Source organism: Filicampus tigris, chromosome 8, assembly GCF_054856515.1.
Source record: "Filicampus tigris isolate MCC_2025a chromosome 8, RoL_Ftig_1.0, whole genome shotgun sequence".
Taxonomy (NCBI): domain Eukaryota; kingdom Metazoa; phylum Chordata; class Actinopteri; order Syngnathiformes; family Syngnathidae; genus Filicampus; species Filicampus tigris.
This window is the reverse complement of record NC_141224.1, coordinates 102,807-126,888: the sequence shown is the minus strand read 5'-3', so window position 1 is coordinate 126,888 and position 24,082 is coordinate 102,807. Positions and strand designations below refer to the sequence as shown.

The window sequence follows — 24,082 nt, the reverse complement described above, 5'->3', positions numbered from 1 at the left end:
TACAGCAAGATATTTTTAATGAGACATGAGTATAATGTAGGTCGGGTGCATCCTTGGTTACGGAGCACAATAGATATGACGGACATTTTTTTGTGACATGATGTTTTTTTTGTAACATGATGTGTTGTACGACTAACAACATACACTAAGACACATTTAGAAAGTGACAATATATAGAAAGACTTTTTCAAATATGTGACATGTATTGTTGGTAGGACAGAGACCCAAAGAATGACTGCCCACACACAAATTCCAAAATCATAATAAACCTCGCAATGTACAATAACACCAATTTGTCATGCAGCGCCGCTCCAAAACAATGCACCGATGACTGCTGTTATGTCATCTGTTGTGGGTGATGTCGCTAATCCCAGAGATTGGGGCGCATGGGGCCACGCAGTGGGGTGTCCCCAATCCCCGGAAAACAAAGCAAAACATGCTGAGTGAAATGCACCCGCCCAAAAATCAGACCAAATATTACAGGAATAAGGTCGACATTTTACAGGAAACACTCCATACGACAAAAGCAAAAACAACATCATACTGCTTGAATACCATCTGGATATTTTGCGGGGGGGGCAATCATCTTCAGTTGATTAAATTACATCACAAAAGGAAATTGTAATATTGTGACAGACTAATTTTACAAAAACAAAGTACTGGTATTGAGACAAAGTAGGCGGTGCAGTGGAATGCAACTTGAATCCTCGGAGGGGGCCGTCCTTGGCCAGGTTGCATGTCGTTTTTTATTTGGAAACGACAGTGTCAAGGGCATGACTATGTAGGATCCATTTTACCAGTTCCTAGGATGCACACACACTAGGATGCACAATGGTAAGGTTGCACCCTACTAACATGCACCCTTCCAAGGATGTACTCTGTACATCATTAATCTTTCCTAAGATGCACCGTGCCAAGGATGCTCCCTACCTACCTACCTACCTATCGAGGATGCACCCTCCCCATGCTCACTTGCTAAACATTTTCTATAAAAGTATTTCATTATGACATTAAAAAGAATAAAAAAAAAGTTATTTTGTTCTTGCTCCCCACCCTACTAAGGGTGCACCCTACCAGAGATGCACCTCTATCCTGGCCGCACCCTTTCAGGGATGAGTTTGAACAGACGTGACACAGTAATCGGCATGCTATTAGTTTGTTTGGTCCCACCGTATGCAGTACTGCCTTTTGAGCGACTCTCTTGTATAAGAGTTTAAGTCAACACTGAGCTGTACAGCATGTAAAATATATATCTTTTTTTAAAAAAGACCAACCCAGACACACACGTCACATATTTCCATTGAAATGTACAAAGAGGAAAGTAAGAAAACAAAACCAAATCACAGTGATAGCACCTGAAACAGGTCGAGCCTGCCCACGATAGCAACGGTGTCAAAGTACAGCGCCGTGGCTGTCCTGGTCCAACGTGCCGCGCTGGGACTTCCTGTAGGCCGTAATGGCCGCCCACATGCGACACAGCATGCCTCCCCTGAAACACAAAGTGGGGTGCTTCAAAGTCTGGGAGAGGAAAATATTATCAAGATTTTAGTCCCGAGTGGTCGACTGGTTAGCACGTCCGCCTCACAGTTCAGAGGTCGCGGGTTCGATCCCGGCCCCGGCCTCCCTGTGCGGAGTTTGCGCGTTCTCCCCGTGCCTGCCTGCGTGGCTTTTCTCCGGGTACTCCGGTTTCCTCCCACATTCCCAAAACATGCACGGTAGGTTAATTGGACACTCTAAATTGCCCCTAGGTGTGATTGTGACAGTGCGGATGTTTGTTTGTCTCTGTGTGCCCTGCGATTGGCTGGCAACCAATTCGAGGTGTCCCCCGCCTACTGCCCGAAGACAGCTGGGATAGGCTCCAGCACTCCTTGTGAGGACAAGCGCTATAGATAATGGATGGATGGATAGTTCCAAGTGGTTTGTCCAAGGGGAAAAAAACTATTTCCAAAAAGTTTCAGTATTACAAAACAAAGTTAAAAAAAAAAGCTGAAATATTGTCGGATAAAAGTTGTCATATTTAGAAAAGAAAAAAAAAAGACAAAATAACCTGTTAATGCTACTAGGAAATAGTCACAATACTCCTAAAATAAAAAAAAGAAAATTATATCAATGAGAATGATGTCATAATAGTATGAGAAAAAAAAGTGTGCAGTTTTACACACATGAAGTCCAAATCCTGCAAGAAAATGCCAATAAAACTGTAGTGGTATGAGAAAAAGAATGTCCTATGGTTTATAAAGTTGTATCATTCTGAGAATAAAGTAATAGCCTTATCAGAGTAAAATCATAGCTTTCTGAGAGAAAAAAAGGCTTAATATTCTGGAAAAAAAAGATACAAAATAAAGTCTTAATATTCCGAGAATATAGTTGTAGTTCCATGAGAATAGACTCGTTATATTGCGAGAAGTTATAAAACAGAGTTTGAATATTCTGAAAAAATAAAGACATTTGACAAAAACAAAGCCTTTATTTCAAGACTAAAGTTGGTTCTTGCCAAAATATACAACATTACAGCAATAAAGGTAGAGTATTATGAGAATAACCTCAGCATTTTATGAGAATAGTCATAAAACTACCCAAAAAAAAACCCAAAATACAGGATAAACTAGAAATATGCGGGGGGTTGGAGTCGCAGACAGAGATTCCAGTCTTAACATTTTACAAAAAAGATTACAATTTCACAAAAATAAAGACTTTTTGTTTCAAAAATAAAGTCAATAAAATTGTCATACAATGACAAAAAACGTATCATTCTCTCGGGAATAAAATCTAAATGTTGTTTGGGAAAGAACTTAAGTTTACAAAAAGAAAATCTTGATACCGTGTTACCGGTAAATGAAAACCTTTAAAAATAATAATAATAATAATAATATTGGTGGAGTCAAATAAAGGGTAAGGAAGCCCTCGTGTCATCTGTTACCTGTTTGGTATCGTCGAAAATTGAATTTGCAGAGGGCGCTAACCTTATTCCACAGTACATCAAGTCGTCCCTGCAGGCCATTTGCAGAAGGCAGTCCAACGTGAACTCGTGAGCCACCAACTGGGAAAAAAACACCGTGACACACGCTGGCAATAAACAGCAAGTCCTCTCTGGCGGAATCAAACGGGGATCACGCTGCGAGTCAACTTACCTTCTCAATGGTGCGCTGGTCTACTGGGATGGTCTCCAGCCAGGCCACCATGCCCTTCACGCCCGGATGACGGCTCTTCTGCGCGCTCCGCCCGTCATCTACGTGCACGATACATGATCAAAACTAATTGCGCCATGAAACGGAATCACCAGATGCCGGGTGACAGAAACCGGTCGGGCAGAAGCCCGAAGCCCCGAGGGGAGGAGGAGCCGGAGCGACCGATACACACTAATGAGGTGCACCGTGCAGACCTCCGCCAAGGCCAAACAAAAGCTTGGAGGCTCATAATATGGGAGAGGAATAGAACCAGTTGTTTTCTGCTATTGCATTTCCACTCATGTCCAACAGGTGGCAGGACTGCCAAAGTGGAAATATAAATGTCACGAAAAATGTCTCAGTCTCAAAATGAAATTCAATAGATATATTTTTCCATCTATCTACCATACGATATGCAGTGGAAATATATTTGGTACCAGAAATAAAAAGCGTGTAAAATATAGGAAGGAATAAGATGCATACAATGTTAATATTTCATTTTTTTTAAACAATGACTGTAATGACATGGCAATGGGCAAATATCTTTGAATAAAAATCCCCAAATGTATACATACTACATAAATATGCAGTACCGGTTTATAAAATAACTGAAAATGGTAAAAAAAAAAAAAAAAAAAAAAAGAAATATTATATACAAGGCGGCACGGCGGTCGACCGGTCAGCACAGGGATGGGCAATTCCAGCCCTCGAGGGCCGGTGTCCTGCCCGTTTTCCGTCTCTCCCTGCTGCAACACACCTGGTTCGAATGATCATATAACCAACAGGTTCTGCAGAAGCTGGATAACAGGGTGGGTTGCAGCAGGGTGACATAGAAAAGATGCAGGATACCGGCGACCGAGGACCGGAATCGCCCACCCCTGCCCGGGTGAGCACGTCCACCTCACAGGGGCAATTTAGAGTGTCCGATGAACCTACCATGCATGATTTCGGAATGCGGGAGGAAAGCGGAGTACTCGGAGAATACCCGGAGAAAGGCCAGCGCGGGCAGGCACGGGGAGAACATGCAAACTCCGCACAGGAAGGCCGGGGCCGGACTCGAACCCACGACCTCTGCACTGCGAGGCGGACGTGCTAACCTGTCGCCAGGTTATTTTAGAAATTAAATAAATCATGAATACATTTATCAAATGTAATTAGGAACACAATTACACACGTTTGATCGCTAAAGATCTCTAATATCCGCCAGTCACTGTTCTACTTGTTGCCAACTGCCATCTCCGATGAAAGTGTGCATCATATAAATTAGGATCAATCCCAAAAAGTCACGACGCCAACATTCCATGAGTTGTTCCGTGGAAATCAATCGCACAACTGAAGGAAGAAGTTGTACCTGGAGTGTGTCCCGTGAGAGCATCAATGTCGTCCTGCTTCTTCCGGACTGAAGTCCTCAGTAGGTCCTGGTACTCTCTCTCCTTGTCACTCAGCAGCCTCAGCAGTCTCAAACACAAAGGCGGACGAAAGGTGAAATTCCTATTCAGGTCACGCGTACCACGAAAAGCGCGGCCCGCGGCGGCAGCCCGCGGCGGCAGCCCGCGGCGGCAGCCCGCGGCGGCAGCCCGCGGCGGAAGCCCGCGGAAGCCAGCCCGCGGCAGCCAGCCCGCGGCGGCAGCCAGCCCGCGGCGGCCCGCTCCACCTTCTGGTCTCCAGTCGGAGGTCCCTCAGTTCAGCGCTGAGCGGGCAGTTGCTGTCCAGGACGGCGTCCACGGGGCTCGGCGCCGCCGGGATCTCCGCCGACCCGGAGCGTCGGCGTTCCGCCGCCCCCTCCTCATGCCGGACGCCGTTGGTGTCGGCCGCCGGCTCCTCGGGACTGCCGTCTTCTGTCTCGAACGACAGCTCTAGGCGGGGACAGGAAGAAATGAGCCACGAAAACGCAGGAAACGCGTCGCTTAACGCCACATTTTTGTTGCACCGGGCGGGGTCTCTCGGAGACCGAGCGCTGCATCGGACCGGCGATGGCTCACGGGGAAGGCCGCTTGTGTGAACAAACCAAGTCAACCAATTATGAATCACTTCAGCATGTTGAAAAACACCAGGATTTGAACAAAACCTGCCCAAACTGTCCACTTGACGAGACACAAAGGCCCTTTACTTTGCATGAACAAACCAAGACAACAGAAGCCGTCCGACACGTTTCAGAACACAGTTTTTCCTGAATGGGGCTCTGCCAAATCTGTCATTCGTCTGCTCCTCCACACCAGAGGAGTGAAGCCTCCCCGACAACGTGCGATAAATGCCTTCGCTTTGCTTTAACAAACCAAGACGATTACAAGGTTGGATCAAAGGACCTTTTGAACCCCAGGAAGCACCAAAATGGTCCTACCATTAAGCGTTAAGCGTGCTTCAGAATGCGTTGTTTTTTATCCACAACCTAACAAAGCCGTCCTTCAAATTCCGTACTCGGTGAGCAGAGATGTACATTAGGAGGCTTGACTTTGGCTGTAAATCGAGAGTCGATCCGTTTGACTTTCGACTAAGGAATCACGTAGCGACAGCCCGGGATAGCGAGCAGATGATTGACAAAGATCGCTTTTGGCCGAGCCGAGACCGAGTGAGCCGGACTCTCCCCGTTCGCTTGGGATTGAAGATGGGGAAATGCACGAGCTGACCGGCGTGACTTTGTTTTAAGTATCGCCATCTTTGGATCGTGAGACGATTGACATCGGAAGTATATTCTTTTCTCAAAACCAAACGTGGATAATGCAAATCTTCTCCATTTCCTAGGAAGCAAAGGCGAAGACGTGATCCTATCTCTTTCTTTGGTGAATCGAGTGTCTGCAAGCTTGGGAAACAAAGGCGATATTTGAAGCATATCATGCGAGAACCTGGGAGAAGCACGGTGACGGCTTCCTGCACAGCCTGTCTCAGCAAATTGTCCAGGGCGAACATCCAATGAGGCTTGACCTGCTGTTGCCTCAACACCTTCTTGACCTGCACAGAGCAGAAGATCATCACACGAGCAAAGCAAAAGCGCCACCGCTCCATCGAGGAGTCAACGTACCGCGTCCTGGAAGCCGAACAGCACCGCCTGCAGGCCGTGGAGAGGTACGGCGGCGGACAGCAGCGCGGCTCGAAGGTCCCGCAGGCTGCCGGTCAGCCGCTTCTTGTCCGGCGAGCAGATGTTGGCCCGCAGGCAGCAAACCAGCTCGGCGACGCGCTCCGACGCCAGCGATGACCTCTCCGACTGTTGGGCGAGACTTTCAAGGTTGGCGGAGGGGATTTCCCTTGGGCACCACTTCAAATCAAAAGGCTTCAAAAGCCGTGCAACTCTGAAGGCCAAGACGTCGCCGATTAAGAGTTGATCGCCATTGCTTGGTTTGAATGAAGCAGGAAAAGACAACCTTGGATCATGAGCAAATGATCGACAATCAGGGTATCGTTTTGCAGAATCCAGTGTGAATGATGTAGACCGGGGATGGTCACCTTAAAGGGAAGTCGACGCAAACATTTTTTCAAGAATATGTTCTATGCAAGCCCACTAGTTGAAACAGGGCGTTCTGATAAATATTGCGTTTGTGGAATAAGTGTTAATCCATCCACTAGTTTTTAGCCATTTCTGGGGTCGGCCATTTTGTCTTCTGTCGACTGAAAACGACATCACAAGTGCTCACCACGACCAATCGCCGCTCCGATTCAGAAAACAGTACCGGGCGCGATTGGTCGTTGTGGGCGCTTGTGATGTCATTTTCGGTTGACAGAAGCGACAAAGTGGCCGCCCCCGGAGATGGCTAAAAACCAGTGCATTTTGCCGCTTAGCTTATATTCCACAAACGCAAAATGAATCAGAATGCCGTGTTTCAACTAGTGGGCCTGCTGGGAACATATTTCAACTAACACGGTATAGTATCATAATATGCATTCTATGTTGGCCACTCGGCATCCGTTGCAGCCTGATCGTCCCGGAAGGGGGATTGCCCCATCTGTGGTCCCTCCTCAAGGTTTCTCATTTTTCCCCAGATGTTTTTTTTTTTTTTTTTTAGTTTTTCCTGGCCCTCCCAGGAGGGGGTTAAGATCAGGGGACCCTCTCCAATCACTTTGCATTGAAGATGATCAAAGACAAGAGTTGAATGAATGCTAGCCCTTTGTAGTAATGAACAACGCAAGGACAGCTATTTCCTCCATTTATTGCGGCAGTCTATTTCATTTATGGTGTAACAAACTCAAATTTCATTGTATCTCAAATTTCATTGTATCAATTCTGATTGGTTTGGCTCAGATGGCCTTTGACATCAAAAGTCTTCTTTGACATAGAACAATCATCTCCAAAAGTTAAAGTTTTCTCGGCTACGTCGACTAACTTCAACACGCCACATCCGTAGCCTTGTGTTTTGACTCGACTAAAGGGTCGAGTTCTTGGAGACCTTGACTATTTTGGAGCACATAAGAACATCACAGGAATCCATCTTTCGTTCAATATCATACAAAAGTAGGGGGATTCTTTTTTTCGGCATGGAGGACTTACTACTTGGGAGAAGATGTTCTCCTCGGGAAGTAAGTGCAATGGTGTACCTCTGGCAAGGCTTCTTGTATGTTGGCCACCACGTTGGCGATGTAGTCGGTGAGCACCCGGTGCAGCGTGGCCCTCCTCTCGCTGTCCTTCCTCAGCATGAACAAGCCCATGTTCTCGTCTGTGGACGCCGGGCTACTCATGTCCGGCGCCGATTCCTCCGGCACTCTGGACAGACGGCAGCGAGGTCAACAAAACAAGGGAGCCACGTCTATTTGTAGTCAACAAGGGCATCAAAAATCGCACTGTGTGAATTCAAGTCAAAGCAAGATGCCGTAGATGAAAGGAAAACAAAATTAGCGTAGCTGCCACAAGCTAGCGCACACTTATTATGTTATGTTCACACTCAAAGCGGGAGTCAACCCCCAAATTGTCTTTACAATATGTCCTAGGTGCGCCTCCAATAGTCGAAACGCGGCTCTCTGATTAATACGGTATTGTGTTTGTGTAATATGAGTTAAGTAGTCAAATCCAGCCATTTCTCTCCAGTGCCCATCTCAGGGGGCGGCCATTTTGTCACTTGCTGTCACCTGAAAATGACATCACAGATGCTCTGGGCTCGGGTAACGACCAATCACGGCTCAGCTTCAAAAAACAAGGTGAGCCGCGATTGGTCGTTACCTGAGCAACCGTGACATCATTTTCGGTCGACAGCAAGTGACAAAATGGCCTCCCCCTGAGAAGGCTAAAAACGGCTGGATTTTGCCGCTTGACATATATTCCACAAAGGTAAGATCGATCGGAATGCCTTGTTTCAGATAACGGGCCTGCACGGAACATTATTCTCGGACAAAAACCGTTAGGCTCGTCTCCCTCTTTAAACATCAACGCAGCGTATAGTAAAGACCGGTCGACTGATCGGTTCAACCCCATACGGATTGAGGAGATTCTGTGTGGGGTTGTAAAAGGTCTTTTCTCAAACGATCGTGCTGCAACTCACGGCAGGAATCGTCCATTGCCGGGCGGGCTCTCTGAGATGTGGTTGGCTCGAAAGACAGACCGCCGCGTCCCCCTGAAGTCCAGCGAGCAGGTCAGGTCGATCGGGTCCGAGTAGGACTCGGTGTCCTCCACAAGGATGGAGACTGGCACGGACAGGCTGCGCTGGTAGTCACCTGGAAAACACAGCAAAAATACCCATGACACACCGACAACTTGGCGTATATCGTTGGTGAGCGCCGTATGTGTACGAGTAGTCCCACCGGCGGGGCTGTCATCGAGGTCACACTCCTGTGGGGCCCTGGCCTTTTTCCTGGGGGACGAGGTGAGGAAGGCGTCCCGGAGCAGGTCTGCGGCCGTGGCCCGGTCGTCCGGGTTGGGCTCGAAACACTTCATGATGAAGCTCTTGGCCTCCGCTGACATGCTCTCGGGAACCCTGGGGTGGATTTTAAACATCCCTACCTGGAAGCATTATGGTGTATTGTGCTCATTGAGACACAGTAACAGTAAATTGTCTTCCGGCTGCGGTCACGCAATACAATAAAGGTTCATTGAAAACAAGTCGGCAAAAATACGTTGAAGTGTAAAATATCGACATTAATATTCGTGTTCTTTTTGGGCCAAAAAAATAAGGGAGATTGTTTTTGTTTGTTTGTTGTTTTTTTTTTATCCAAACAAGTGCCAGCCCTTGGAACCTGAATAAGTAAAAGTCGTGCAGTGGGAGCAAATGATAAAGCGTACTTTTCCGTTCTTTTGAACCGTTGCTTCAAAAGGCCAGTGCAATGACGCGCGAGCCAAGATGTCGTTACCTTGTACATGGCTGCCTGAGGACTGCCCAGCTCATGGAAGGGTGTCTTGCCCGTCGCCATTTCGATGACGGTGCAGCCGAGCGACCATATGTCAGCCGGCTTCCCGTAGCCCCGGGGCCCCTGGTCAATAATTTCCGGTGCCATATACTGGAGAGTTCCTGTTGACGGGTCGTCAATAAAAATGAACAGTGGTTGCCTGACTTAAAAGTGCTGCGGCTTTGGAGTTTTTTTCCCCCAGATACATTCGCTCCACTTGAATTTTTGCTTTGCTTCACCAGCGCAAATTCGACTTGCTATTGAGCCCCAATTTCACAAGGCCATCAGTTGTGAAAGTCAAAGCATAGGTAACATTGTGTCCTAAGAATGTAGTTTCCATGTATTTGTTTTGATCTAACAAGTGTGAAAAAGTGAGTGTTGGGGAACGATAATACGGTGCGCGTGGCAAAGCGGTGTTCAGCGGCATTCAAATCATTTAGACGTCCATGAACAGTTGAAAAAGCTGATGAAAGTCAAGAGTTATTTCCCCGCATTCGATTGCATTCTGCTTCTATACTGTAGGCTACAAGACAGCGCAGTGCGAGCAGTGCCTAATTCAAACAACACATTACAAAACATGCTGGTGCCTTGGGGGTGTCTGTCATGGCTTCGTAGCGTTTCAATTTGTTCTATGGCTCTATTTGATCGAGCTCATTCGAGCCCAAATGGGAGCAGCCTTGGAGCAATCGTACCGGCAAAGGTCTCGGTGCAGGGGTTGATACCCGCTAGCCTCTTGGAGGTCCCGAAGTCAGAGATCTTTAAAACGCCGCTGTAAGTGTTAATCAGCACGTTGTCGCCCTGCAGCAAACAAGAACGCACGCGTACACACGTGAGTTGACGTATTTATGAAGCGACCTCAGACCTCATTTCCTTTAGACGCTCGCCTTGATGTCTCTGTGAACAATCTGGTTGTCGTGAAGGTATCGTAGCCCCTCCAGGATCTGCTTGGTGTAGAAGATGATGGTGGCCTCGTTGTCTTTCAGGGGACCCCACTTGGAGCGCAGCAGAGACGATAGGCTTCCTGCCGGCCGGGATGGGAACATCTGACCGAATTTGCGGCGGTCGCAATACCAAACTGAAATGTGCTCGGAGCAAAATACTACATGTTTGAAAGGACTTTGTAGAGCAGTACAACGATTAAACAACCTTCATTCTGTGAGGCGTTCTTCAATTCCGGAATATTTTGGGTGTCACCTTCCACGTGATAGAACAGAAATGGGACATTTCATTCCAATTGATAATACTTACTGTTGACCTGAAATGTTGACCTGTTCCACTTAATAATATGCGTCAATAATACTGGGCACTTGACCCTTTTTTGCCGGTCCGGCCGCGACCCTCCACCCTTGACCTGGGTACCCTTTCGGCCGCGACCCTCCGGAGAAATGCGAACGGCAGAGGCCTTGTAAAGATTAGCTGGCTAATTTACAATTCAAGCCCGCTGTGGAAACGCTTGAAATGCGCCAGTAGTAACTACCCAACTGCGTGCGCTCACTTGCGTTGCGAGCCCCGGGGTTGGATTTGTCGTACTGTGTGTATAATCATTTGGGTCCAACAGACGGACAGAAGTCGCAGTCAACAAGTTACTTATTTTCCACACTTCCCCTCCTCACACTTCCCGGCCTTCAAAATCAAAGCACACCAGCAAACCACTATACACAGCAGGTTTGCTACGGCGTATTTCCGGAAGTAGGGAAGACGAGACAGAAGAAGTGCATGAACTCCACCCCGATGTGCCGGCGTCATCCTTGAGTACTGCGCGCAGCTTGACTGTACTCGTGGACACAGGTTGTTTTGAAACCGTCGCGTTCCAAGTCGGGGGGCGTCGCTTCAAAAAGACAGCGACAACAATGGATATGGTACCTGCAACATCCATAACGGGACCGAGATGACTAGAAGATGCATTTAATTTTATTGCGAAAACGATCTGGAAGGTGGGGGAACGTGGGTGAGTAGCTTCTTTTTACACATACGGCGCTGCCAATCTAGATTGCTTTGCAGCAGCAACGAGCTGCGTGGTGCATTCTCTCCTCCGTGTGGGAAACTGCATGTCATCGAAACATGTGACCGATCAGAGCAGCAACGATTCCTGATGTGTGCGTGGCACGTGTCGCAGACCTGTCGCCAACAGCACAATGCGTCGGTCACGTGAATCGATGCGGCAGTTGTCGCTCGCGCCGACGCGGGAGTAGAAAGAAGCCTAAAAAGAAGCCTTCCACTGAGTAGGCTGAGATGAAATTTGGCCGCCTCGCGACCACGTCAAACGCATGAGGGCCGATTAGTGGGCCGGACTAAAATCCACTTCCGGTCATGCTTAGTCCAGCCATTTTTAAAAACATTGTTACCCCGTGCCCCCCCCGCCCCAAAAACGGGCATCCGGCCGGGCCGCAGGGTCCGACCGGTCCGGCCCAGGGACGGACTGCCCAGCTCCGACCATTACACGTGTTCATATATCGGTAACCCCAAAGATAAATACCTGTCACTATAATTAGAATCCTCTTTAAATGGAGTTACCTACGACAAATTCAGGAGGGAGCAAACCGGGCTGCGACCCGAATTAAATTGCCTGTTTTAAGAGTTTAAACCATAAATATACAAACATGGACATTTTAAGTTGAAAAGAAGATCTGATTTAACTGAGCAACTTTGGAAAAAAAATTGGACTTCACCCCCCCCAATGTACTGTATCGGCATTTTTTTGGAAGCGCGGGGTGCACACAAACCTCCTGGTACTTCTTCCATGAAGATCTTGATGAAGCCGTCCTGACTGACGGAGCCCAAGTACTGGACAATGTTCCTGTGCTTCAGCCGCTTGTGTAAGCAGATCTCCTCGTGGAGAGGTTGGGAATAACTGTGAGGAGAGACTCCTCCTGTTAGTGCGTGTTTGGTCACCCGCTAACAGGTGAAATAAGAAGCAATCCTCTCACGTGCTGTCCTTCTCCGGGATCTCCTTGATGGCGATGCGCACTTGGTTGCTGACGTCCCTGCCGGCGTACACCATGCCGTACGTGCCTTTCCCCAGGACCACCTTGTCGCCGTTGTCCTTGGTTTCGTAGACGTACTGTGGGGACAAGCACGATAGGCCGATGCGATGAGAAAGTGCAATTTGGAGAGGGGCGGCTGGCTGGCTGGCTGGCTGGCTGGCTGGCTGGCTGGCACCTCTGCAGGGCAAATGTTAAAAAATGTATTGCTTTTAGCGCCACCTGTTAGTTGGCAACATGATGCGCAATTTTTGCGTGGTGGTGTGAAGTAAGATTGTTCTAGTGTCCAACATGTGCCTTGGTTCAATGAGGCTCGGGAAACACCGAACCCGGCCACGTGCTGCTGGCTCCAATACGTTCCAATTGAATTTTGGGGCAAATCTCATTTGAAAAACAACTGAGGAATGACGGGAATGCGGCTGGAGAGCGACCTCGAGTATTCCCTCGCTGAGATGATTCGGATCCTGGGAGCCGTCCTCAGCTTTATGGAGCAGAGAACTGACCAGATGGCAGAAACTGGGGAGACAGCAAGCCGAAGACGCGTCAATGACGCTCAGGACTGTCAAATCTATCCATGTCTCATATAGAATATAGAATATATTACAACTATCACTCAACCCGACCGACAAATACTTAAGCCAAGGCTTTGCAAACATTTTGCGTCCCTTTGCAGCGGCCGTTTTTCCGAGGACCTCCTCCCGACCCACTAGAAACCTCATGATGCCAATTAAAGACAACCGAATGCCATAGAAGTGGAAAAGGTTGCCTATTTGAGAAGCAAAGGTTGCAATGGTACCAGAACAAGATTGAAGATTTTCAACAGGAAAAAAGTTGGAATATTATGAGAATGAAGTCATCTTGAAAAAAATTCAAGAAAAAAAAGATACGATCGACAAGAAGCAACACAAATTTTGTCCGCATCAAAAGTCAATCTTAGGAGAATGAAGTTGGATATTTCCAAGAAACAGCCGTAAAAACCGTTTGAATGAAACACATACGCTGTGTGAAATAATCGAATAAGATCATAAGTGCATTTAAAAAAAGACAACTTTATTCTCCTCGTACTAGGCCTTTTGTTCTATAACATCAAACACAATCTCAAAATAATGTATTCATGCAGGGATTTCAGATTTGTGTGCTCCGCCACCATGATCAGAGCTTTGAATTGGCTCAAAGCTAAAGAAGGGAGACGCTTGTTTGACATTTTTAAAATGACGCCACATAATCCTTAATTGCCGCTTATTTTGGGGAGCCCCCGGCTCCGCTTCGCAGACCCCAGAGGTTCCCCCATTCCGCTTTGAGAACGTCATCTATAAAGTAAAATGGCGCGGTCAACATTGGGCCTACTTTCATCATCCGAGCGCCACCGCGGCCGATTGGCAGGCCTATGAATCAATCAATACGTTTGGCCACTCACCCTTTACAGTGCCGCTCCGAGGGGAAGCACAGCTGGAAGTCGTCCGAGTTGTAGTGCACGTAGAGGAAGCAGCTCCGCTCGTCAATCTTTGACATACTGGAGAGAGGCGGGAGGGCTTTGACTGTGCAAGTCAAAGTCAAAGTCAAAGGAAAGGAGCGACTGTTTCGGCAAGGCAGCAACGGCTTCGGCCAGCCACCCATCGATCCATCCGTTCGTTCGTTCGTTCTTCCACTCCTCCCAAAGCGGGTCGTGAGTTGCACACGTCAAAGCGGTCTCAGGATGCCGCCGGGCAGGCGCTCGGCCCAGGCCGGGAGCGGGGCCCTCGGCCCGAATGACGCTTCCTTGTTTGGATGTTGCACTCCTTGTTTGGATGTTGCACTCGCGTTCAGGGCTTCGCTACGTGTTGAGGCTCCCTCAACATGACCCAATGTGAACCACATCCTATGCTCGGCTCGGCTTGGCTCGGCTTGGCGTACACACTGCCATCGGTCGAATGACTGGTCTTCTTTCACGTTCTTACAAAGTAATGAGCGACGGGGGAAGAAAAAAACCAACCGTTCCTGATGAGGATTCAAAGTCGCACCTCCCGTGGTTGTTTTCTTTAACGAGATGCCAAATCACAGGTCGGAACGTACTCTGGCCATTTTCTAGCCCGAAATGACCTACGCTGCCAAAAGCGCCTTCTAAAAGAACATTTGCGGCCGGGAAGATGCTAACGTGTGGATAAATTGCTGCTTGGGAACGTGCCGTCCACTCTAATAGGTCTTTGGCGACACTGGGCACAGTTGACTCCGCCTGGACCGCCTTCCACCTGGCTCCTTTCTTGCCACGTGAAAGGCAATAGGACGATGATTTCATTCATCGGGTCTGTTTCTTAGCAGGAATTCAACTCGCTAGTCAATTTGGGGGAAAACAGTCACTAGACCTGTTGGAAACGTGGCCAAACAACAAACCGACCAAATGGTTACTTCATCAACACGGCCTCCTTTTTGAAACTGGCTCCACTGACAGGGCACGCGGTGCCCTTCAGCGGGGACACGCTGCACTCGACCAAAGCCGCTCCAAACGTGAAAGCAATTCAGTTGATGAACCACCCCGTCCTACCTTCCATCTAGCGTATTTAAAGCGCACCGTACTTATTTGTCTATCACTTCGCCGCGGTTCAAATGGACTGCTTCTTTCTGTTGTTCAGGCCAAAAGCGCGTGTCAGTGCACATCCTGGGGTACGGCCAAACTTGCCTCGCTATTGGATTTTGATCCCCATTTGCAAGAGGCCTGATTCTCCATGTGTGACACACATCCCCATGGCGCCAATTGACCTATCCTCACGAGATCAAAGCAGTAATGGGAGAGCTCAGACAAGTCAAGCGTTTTCCACTGACAACCCGCACGTCTTTTCATCACGTGCTTTGCTGCAGGCTTGGCACGCACGCACGCACGGATGCACGCACGCACGAGAGAGGAAGGAATTTGGAAGTTGTCAGCACACGCAGGTGCGTACCTCACTCCCCGGATTGCGGCGGCCGGGAAAGTCCACTGATGTAAGCCTTTCTGTTGAGTCAAACGAGAGAACAACCCAACATCGATGAAAAATAGGACATGAGCGGCTTCTTAAGTGTTTTGCAACCCTAACCCAAGAAGAAGAACGTAAACATCCTGAACTATGACACACGCGCGCGCGCACGCACACACACACACACACACAAAAACCAGTGCCCTCGCATTTGCCCTCGAACACTCGCTGTACTGCACGAACGGTCCCAGGAAACAAACTTGGGACTGTTTTTTGATTTGTGCAAGGAGGGCCGAGGCTAACACGCACACACTGTCTCACCTCAAGTGTTTCCTGTGTGGGAGGGTGCACTGGCACGCACGCTTCGCATACCTTCAAGGGTGTGACGTGTTCCAACTGGACAGTGCGACTCTCGTCGCCCTCGCTCGCAGACACGACAGCGGGCTGAAGGACTTTACTGGGCTCCAGAATGAGCACCTGAACAACATTTTTGTGGATCAGTGGCATGAACACGCAAATCGAGGGCGGTCACTTGACATTGATCCGTGGCTACTTGCACCAATTTTGATGTCATTCAAAATCAATCGAGCTTCTGCTATGATGCAATGGGAACATTTGAAGGACATTTCTTGGAAATTGTGAGCAGAATAGTGTTGAAAAGTTGCCTGTGCCAAGAGGAACGTTTGAAAATACATTGACCATCATGAGTTGGACAAAAGGGCTCTTTTTCTGATTTAAAGGGAGAATCCCTGAACATGCCAGGGATGCTGGTTGAAAAATTCTGGCTCACAGTGTCAGAGAAAAAAAACTGCATGCATACATTAGCCATCTGTGTTGGAAAGTATTCAAAAGCTACAGGGCCATTGCTCTGAATGAAATAGATCATTCCTAAACGCTCGCAAGGATATTTTGGGGGAAAATACGAAATGCCGGTGTCGTGAAAACACTCGACCTCTGACCGCGTTGCGTTGGACACCCTTCAAAATCGACAGGGTTTGACTCCCACGACGTGTAGAAAAAGGCAGCGGCCGGTACGGGGATCAAACGGGCGACCTTGGCCTTATTAGCACCACGCTGCCTCGAGCCAGGCGAGCTAAGCGAGCCAAGCGAGCTAAGCGACGCGTGGCGACGGAGGGAGCGAGCGGCGCTACCGGGCAGCGGTCGGTGCAGACGCCGGGTTTGCAGTACTGCAACAGGAGCTCCATCCAGAAGTCCACAGTGTCCTGTTTGGGAGACTTGGCTTCAGGAGGCTTAGCAAACTGTCGGTACAGGACGTACGTCTCCATCACGGATGCTACGTACCTGAAAGAGGAGCAAATCAACATGGAATGTAAAACAACATTCCATTTTTTCCACATCGCACATTTAATCCGTTGCTTACGGCACTGCCACATCGATGCTGTTTGGCAGTCATCCAGTATGTGTTAGCAGGCAGCTAGCAGGCTTTAAAGCAAAGTCGTGATGTGCTTGTTTGAAATACCAGCTGCGATTCTCTTTGTGTGATGTTTGTGATGTTTACTTTGACAGTAATCTACAGTACAGCTGGGAGTGTCAATAAACAACTTGAAGCTTCTTCTCTTGAAGAATTGTTCTCCGTCTGCCAAACCGCTGCTTGTTGCGAAGTGAGTTCACTCGCATATAAAGGCGCCGCTGTCGTCACCTTCCCGATTGGCCTCACCAAAGGGGAGCCTTGAGCTTGTAGAGTTTCTCGGAAGCCTCGATGACTTTCCTGTGCTCATTAGCCAGGATGTTAGCACCCAGGTAGAAGCCCACGTCCCAGTAGTCCTTCATCTTCTCCAGGCTGCCCTTCCGGCCCAACAGGGTGCTTAAGGTCACGCCTAGAAAGCAAACATTTGGGGAGAAAAAAAAAAAAAAGAAAAGAAATTATGTCATTCAATTCAATGCGGTTGCTGATTTCAATTTTGCGCTTCTAGAAAGATGCACATTTGAGAAAAGTGTCCTAGGGACACGTCAAATGCCAGCGCACAAAACATATCTTCGGTCCAACTACAAAGGTACTCGGCGAACTCAGTTGGGCACAGACCTGCGCTGAAACTGAAAAATCCAAAACATGAGCACAACTATCTGTGGTGCTGATTATTTGTTTAGGGGAATTCGTCAAGTAACGAATTGGGTGACATCACCTTGAATCTTAATGCTTCATCTTCCCAAGACTTTTTGGACAATTGTATGAGCTGCATTACCATCAAAACCACAAGGTGCCAGAGTATTCGGCTTCTGAAGTACATGTGTGCGGAAAGAGCTCGGCCGGGAGAGCTCTCGACTGAAGATCGAAAGGTGCCCGGTTGAATCCCGGCTTTCGGCATCCGGCCAAACCCTTTGTGAAGGATTGTCCTGAGTTTGGAACGCAGGAACTGTTTCCGATATCGAGTCGCAACCAGGGTAGCGTCTCTGGGACAAAAGACAACTATGCTTAGGGCCAATCAAATGTCCAACTCAAGGACCTTTTTTGCGCAGCTCGATTGACGTCTCAAACTGGTGCCCGGCTGCCATCAGGAGGACCACGTTGTTGATGCCCGAGTGAAGCGTGCGCTCTGTCTCAAAGGCTTTCCCATACCTACAAAGGAACCAAGAGGCATTTCGATGCAAAACTAGAAGGTAGGGCGAGGGCGATTGCTAAAACACTTCAGGCCCTTCCTGACCAGTAGCAAGCTCGATCTCTGCTGTGTTGGTCGGTGAAGGCCGAGCTAATGAAAATGTCTTTGTAGATGCGACCGCACAGGCAGTAGACGTCCGACACCACCTTGCCTCCCGCTTCCACAATGGGAAGGACTTCCTCCAAAGCCTTGGCGCGATCACCTGGTTGATTCCTCCTATTGCAGTGGAAGAGAAAACAATGGGCGAGGGGAGGGCAGGCGGGGCGCATGAAAAGATAAATGCTAGAAAAGGACAAGGACCGAACAATCAGACAGAACATGGGCAGGGCAAGGCGATATGACAACAATGGAATAGATAGGATGTACAGTACCTGTTGAGAGCAAAAATGTAGTGAAACTTAATATTCTGGTGTCTCGCCACAAGACACATGGGTAGGTTGTTCAGCATCTCCACCAGTTTTATCATAGCATCGTAGTCCTGTGAAAGACACACATTTGACCATTTCCTCATATTCTGCTATCAGAATACCGACGCTTGGCACAAAGCGCCCATATAGCTCAGCTGGGAGAGCGCTAGACTGAAGATCTAAAGGTTGCCGGTTCGAGCCCGGGTTTCGGCATATGAGCAACAACCTTTTGAAACATCAATGTATTTCGGGACTGAACTGCTGCCTTAATTTGGTGTCTCGTGCTGGAAAGCTCGGTTAAATGCAGAGCACAAGCGTTATGTGTAACTTGAACTTAATGTCCTGTTCTGTGGTGGCGCCTAATTGGAAGTTAATGATTGGTCTCAAGGAAATATGTTCAAGTCAAGTCATACAGTACATCTCAACTATTCCGAGACTTGTACGTTGACGATGCGCTAAGTTTAGCCCAAGTTGTTAGCAAAGGTTACAGACAGTCTTTGTCACATGCACGGTGCATTTGTAAAAAAAACAAAAAACAACCCAAACAAAAACATCAAGTCAACTTCTAGCTATGTATTTGTAAGCCTTACGACAGACTACGATACGTTCAAACTTCTGTCAAAATTATAGTTACACCGCCGACATAGCAAAGGAAACCTGTCCCTTTCGGTTACTGCAAAATACATACCGGTACAGTACGCTTAAATAGATGTATTCATCCAGTACAGACCAGTAAAGGAATTGCTTTACGTTGTAATCCTGTTAATGGCAAAGTTAGATGCAATGAGTGCAAACATCGTGGTCCGTAAGGGGATTGAACCCACGACCTTGGCAGTAGTAGCACCACGCTCTAACCAACTGAGCAAGCCGGCCGTGTGAGACCCTGGACTGAAAAAAAAAAAAAAAAAGGAAAAAAACGTAGACTGGTTCTGCCGCACGTGAACGTGCGTTTTTCATTTCTCGGATTCCGTCTAATAAAATAGCACATTTTGTTCCATGAAACCCACTACAAGTGTATGAACTTGTCACCTGAATGTCCCTGTAGGACAGCAGCAGGTTCATTACGATATCAGGAGTGAGCAGCTCTACGCTGTCCAGACGCGTCTGGATGCGATTCAGCTCTCCGCTCAGGGCCCGACCGCTGAAGCGCTCCCTCGCCATGCGGATGTCGTGCCGAATGGACTCCCGGAAGTATTCGCTGTCGGAGGAGACAGAGTGCTACTCAAACCTTTGAGGGAAAGGGACCCCGGGGGGGGAGAACATTTTCCAATGCCAATTGAGCACAACCACCATGTGCGCCCACAAATGCTATAAGAATGATGTTTTGCACATCTCACCCTCAATATGAATTACTTTTTAATAGAAAGGAACCCAACCAAATACCAGTGAATTCAATTCAATAAGTATTCATCATCGCTAGCTGACGTACACTGCTGCCATCAACAACAGGGCTGCTGCGAACAGAAACAAGGTAGTTTACAACAAAAAAAAAATGGGAAATCGGGCCATTTGGTCACTATGTTTGGCGACTTTTGTCAGATATGTGTGATATGTACGAATCAGATTACAGCTTTAAATTGGTCCAAAGCTAAGGTAGGAAGGAGTAAGAGCTGGTCCTATTGGCGTGCCAATTGCCATAGAGGGTTCTGGCCGGTAGAGGGTTCTGGCCCGGGTTTGATAAGCCTGATATAGAAATATACAATGACAGAAAAAGTGAGAGGAATAGAAAGGTGGGTGTAACGTGGGATGGCTCACCTGGACTGCACATCCACGTTGTTGAGCAAATGTGTGAGTTTCTCCGCCAGTGGAGTGAGTAGCGAGTCCAGCTGGAAAGATGGCTGCATCAGCTCTTTGATGCCCGTCATCAAGGTGCCGTCGCAGGCGAACACCTTGCCCTGAGGCGTCACCATGTAAGGGAGGAATGTGTAGCTTCCACACTGCTCCTGAATGACACAGCATCATTTTTTGGGGACCTCTGAATACATTATGACTCAGTTTGAGAGTACTAAGCTATTATTTGGATGACCTTTATCTGACTTTATTTTCGTAAGATTAATACTTGCGGCTCATCTCACAGATGGCCAAAATACTCCTTAAAATGGTTGCTGACTGGAAAATGGTTTATTTCATCCTTGATTCACATCAGGCATGTACACCTAACACATTGTAAAAGTAAGATGTCTTGTCAATATTTTGATAATGATCAAATGATTAAATGGTGTTTGGGGCTATTGTTAAAAATTTTTTTTTAAAAAGCCCCCATGAGTGAACCTTGAGGGATCCCATCTTACCTTCACAGCCTGCAGGTCCGTGTCTTCCTGATAACAGTACAGGATGATGTTGTTGGTCATGCTGAAACTTTCCCTCACTCCCAGGTGATAGAAGAGGGACGTCAGGCACAAAGAGTCACTCATCTCCACTACGGCCACATCTGTCAGGTAATGTCGTCAACAAAATGGTGGTGGTAGGCAATAGTGGCAAATGAAGTACTAATACTCTGCTTACTGTACTGAACTGATGTAACTAGTATATTAACAATGGGGCTATTCTTTTAACCAATTCGATTTCAACCTTGCCTCACTGCGTCAGCTAGCTAGCCCACAAAACGTCAGCATTTTTCTGGCCTCTGATTGGTTGGGTAGAGTGCATTAAGTTTGACCAGCACAACAAGTCTGTAGCATTATCTATGGAGGTTGATTAAAGAAAATGTAAGAGCCCCAAAGAAGGAGAAAGTAGAGATATACGTCTAATGTGGGGAGTAAGAGCAAAATGTTATCAGAAAAATACTCAAGTACAGTACACGTGTAAAAAACAACAACAACAACAACAACAAACACAACTTTGCTAAAACAGTCATTTAAGTTGGAACGACTTTAAAATGTAAATTATTGACATCTATTGCAACAATGTTAGCACAACAAAGCTGAGTTGTTTTTCCATTTTCTTTTTCTTTAAGATGGGGGGTGGGGGGAGGATTCAATACAACTGTAAACAGTTTCTTCTTTGAAAATGCGGGAAAGCCCATTTTTTTTCACATGAACACAACTTAAAATATGTTGTTGAATTGCCCGACTTGAAGACCTGGACAAAACGGTGCTGGCTAAAACTTTCCAAACTCACCTGCGTTGTAGAGGCTATCCAGGACGTCCGTGGTCGCCATGGGGATCCTCTCGAAGGGGATGCTTTTAAACGACGCTCGCGTGTTGGCACACGCCTCCTTCAGACACGCCAGGGACAAGTGCCGGTCCGCCGGCGCAGGCTGCTCCGTCGCAGCCGCCTCGTCCTCCCCGTCGTTGGCGATGTAGGCCACCGACACGGCGCGGCCGCGGTTCCGGGGTGAGACGACGCCGTTCTTGGCGGCGGTGCTCCGGGCGCTCAGCTCTATGGCCAGCGGGTCCTGCCACAAACTTCCCGCCGACGTCTGCAGCCAGGCGGCGGGCTCCCGCCGGAGGCTCATCCGCCTCCGCTCCGTCGTGTACATTTGTCGTTTTGTTGTTGTTGTTGTTGTTGTTGTTTTGTTTCTATGTCTTTATCAGCACTTCACTCTTGTTGTGAGTCCCCCAGGTGAGTGAGTGAGTGGCCGCCCACGAGGCTCGGGTTCTGTCAAATCGAAGAACATTCCCGAAACTCCACCCAAGTTGGATGATGTCACATATCCTGAAACCGGATGCCCGTGCTTCTTGTGTTCATTCTACTTTGGCACTCGATGTTTCAATAAAGTTGTTCTGTGTTGTTAACTTCCTAGGTAACCTTTCATTGTTTTTAACTCTGGTGGTGGATTGCGCAATAAATGCCTCCCCTCGCATGGAAATGACGCCATACTTAGGGAGTGCTCCTTGGCTCTGTACATGATGTTACTTCCCTAATTATTTGTCTTTCACTAAACCAACTCAAAGATTGCAGATGGCACACAAGAACATATTAGCCATTTCAATATGCAAATTCGATCCCATTTGACTGATAGAGCACTTTTAAAAGAGCTGTGGTGGCAACAAAGAGCAATGCATAAAACGTAAGACAATTGAAAATGACGTGATTTAAAACGATAACACTAAAGACACTAAAACGAAGTTGAACCATATCAGCGTTTTCGCGGCATCCTCCCGGCATGACTCTTGCGACAATGGGCCGTCTTGTACTGCTGCATTCGAGACTGCGAGGACGACAATATCTTAGTGTTTCAGTTACAGCACCTTGTGGGCATTAGCGGAAGCGCTTCAACTAGGTTTAGATCAAGGGTCACCAACTTTTTTGAACTTTTGAACTGAGAGAAAAACCTTTTGCGATACACGCAAAGGGCTACCAGTTTGATACACAATTCTGAAATAACTAACATGCCCGAGTCATGTCAAAAATATTCTTTACAATAATATGTTCTACGCGCCCCCACAAGTCTAAACGCGGCATTCTAACCGATACTTCGTTTGTTGATATGAATTAAGCAGCAGAATACACCCGTTTTTAATCCATCTGAGGGGCGGCCATTTTGCCACTTGTTGTGTGAAAACGACATCACACTGCTGCGTCAGGGATCTCTGTTACAATTATCAAATGACCAAACCTAGAAATCAAGTGAGCCTGATTGGGCGTCGCCTGAGCATCTGTGATGTCATTTTCAGTCGACAAAAGTGGCAAAATGGTTGTCGCCCTAAAATGGTAGAAACGGGATTTCGCTGCCTAATTCATAACCCACAAATGCAATATTGATCAGAATGCCCTGTTTAGACTAGGGGTGGTTGCACAAAATATCAATATGCACCACTTTATTTCTATATCTCTGTCAGTGTTACGTTTTCAAACGATCATTTTTACAACATGCCTAGAAAATCACCATGTCCCATCACCATTGAGCTATTTCTAGATCAAGCGCACAGGCGCTATGGTGTCCTGGGGGGGCTACCTGGTGGCCGCGGGCTCCACATTGGTGACCCCTGGTCTAGAGCCTGTCTGGCAGACAGACTCATACTGTAGAACCTCAATTCAAGGGACTGATAGGGAAGGTACTGTCAGAGCTGACTATCCGGTACATAACTTTTTTTTTTTGAAGCCTAAAAACACGGATATGATTTGAAAAAAAAAAAAAAAAATATATATATATATATATATATATATATATATATATATATATATATATATATATATATATTACTTTGACAGCCTAAAAATGCCCATTACAGTACAAAATGATCACACATAAAAATAAAAAATTTAAAAAACTGAACTGTTTTAAGTGTTCAAATGTATCCAAACTTAGCTTGATGGCGCTATCCGGTCATCTAACGATGTTAGCACACTTCATTTCCCGCTTTTGTTATGATTAGATGCCACAGAAAAAGGGTTTGCAAAACAACAAACAAAACTTTACTGTGCCTAAATTGCATGTTCAAGACACTAGAACACAAAATTAGAACCTGAGTTAAAAAAAAAAAATGAATAGGTAGATTAGACACTCCTGTAGAGCTTAAGCCGATGCCAAGTTTATGTCAATGCTTTCCATGCTATTTATTGCATGCAAAATGACACAAACCTGGTTGAGAAATGTGTCAAAAGTTTTATTTTAGAAGCTAAAAAGAGGGAAAAAAGATGCAGTGGCCCCGGTAATAAGACAAAAGGAAAATATGGTTATTTCATGACTAGATATCCACAGGTCAGTAATTTGCTTGAGGCGGTAAA

At 47.2% G+C, this 24,082-nt stretch overlaps 1 protein-coding gene and 1 non-coding gene across 4 annotated transcripts; one reads left to right on the top strand and one right to left on the bottom strand.

Annotated features, from left to right (window-relative positions):
* Window positions 1–22,901, bottom strand: LOC147142835 (mitogen-activated protein kinase kinase kinase 5). 3 transcript variants are annotated; one of them, XM_086037527.1, is made up of 28 exons: window positions 21,530–22,901; window positions 20,701–20,840; window positions 20,165–20,352; window positions 19,439–19,607; window positions 18,374–18,480; window positions 18,048–18,218; window positions 17,850–17,962; window positions 17,063–17,222; window positions 16,536–16,686; window positions 15,757–15,861; window positions 15,373–15,422; window positions 13,872–13,967; window positions 12,886–12,970; window positions 12,401–12,534; window positions 12,197–12,324; window positions 10,358–10,494; window positions 10,166–10,271; window positions 9,438–9,595; window positions 8,892–9,090; window positions 8,633–8,804; window positions 7,695–7,860; window positions 6,187–6,369; window positions 6,011–6,116; window positions 4,822–5,023; window positions 4,519–4,625; window positions 3,132–3,229; window positions 2,964–3,040; window positions 1–1,489 (listed from the first exon to the last, which is right to left on the bottom strand). In XM_086037527.1, the coding sequence occupies exons 1-28, from the start codon at window positions 21,888–21,890 to the stop codon at window positions 1,393–1,395; spliced, it is 3,966 nt and encodes a 1,321-aa protein (XP_085893653.1). In that variant the 5' UTR covers window positions 21,891–22,901; the 3' UTR covers window positions 1–1,392. The 3 variants fall into 3 exon arrangements, with proteins under 3 accessions (XP_085893653.1, XP_085893654.1, XP_085893655.1); XM_086037528.1 differs by lacking the exons at window positions 12,886–12,970; window positions 13,872–13,967; window positions 15,373–15,422 and having other exon boundaries at window positions 21,530–22,900; XM_086037529.1 differs by lacking the exons at window positions 12,886–12,970; window positions 13,872–13,967; window positions 15,373–15,422; window positions 15,757–15,861 and having other exon boundaries at window positions 21,530–22,900.
* Window positions 18,550–18,622, top strand: trnaf-gaa (transfer RNA phenylalanine (anticodon GAA)). Its single transcript has one exon. It is a non-coding gene; the product is annotated as a tRNA-Phe (tRNA).
* Window positions 22,902–24,082: the final 1,181 nt, after the last annotated feature.

Excerpts from the sequence above, each read along its gene's own strand:
- LOC147142835 (XM_086037527.1), bottom strand. The coding sequence starts at position 21,890 with ATGTACACGACGGAGCGGAGGCGGATGAGCCTCCGGCGGGAGCCCGCC. Across the intron at positions 17,963-18,047 it reads AGAGATCGAGCTTGCTACTG|GTATGGGAAAGCCTTTGAGA; the intron begins GTCAGGAAGGGC and ends GTTCCTTTGTAG. Across the intron at positions 17,223-17,849 it reads AATCGAGCTGCGCAAAAAAG|GCGTGACCTTAAGCACCCTG; the intron begins GTCCTTGAGTTG and ends TTTGCTTTCTAG.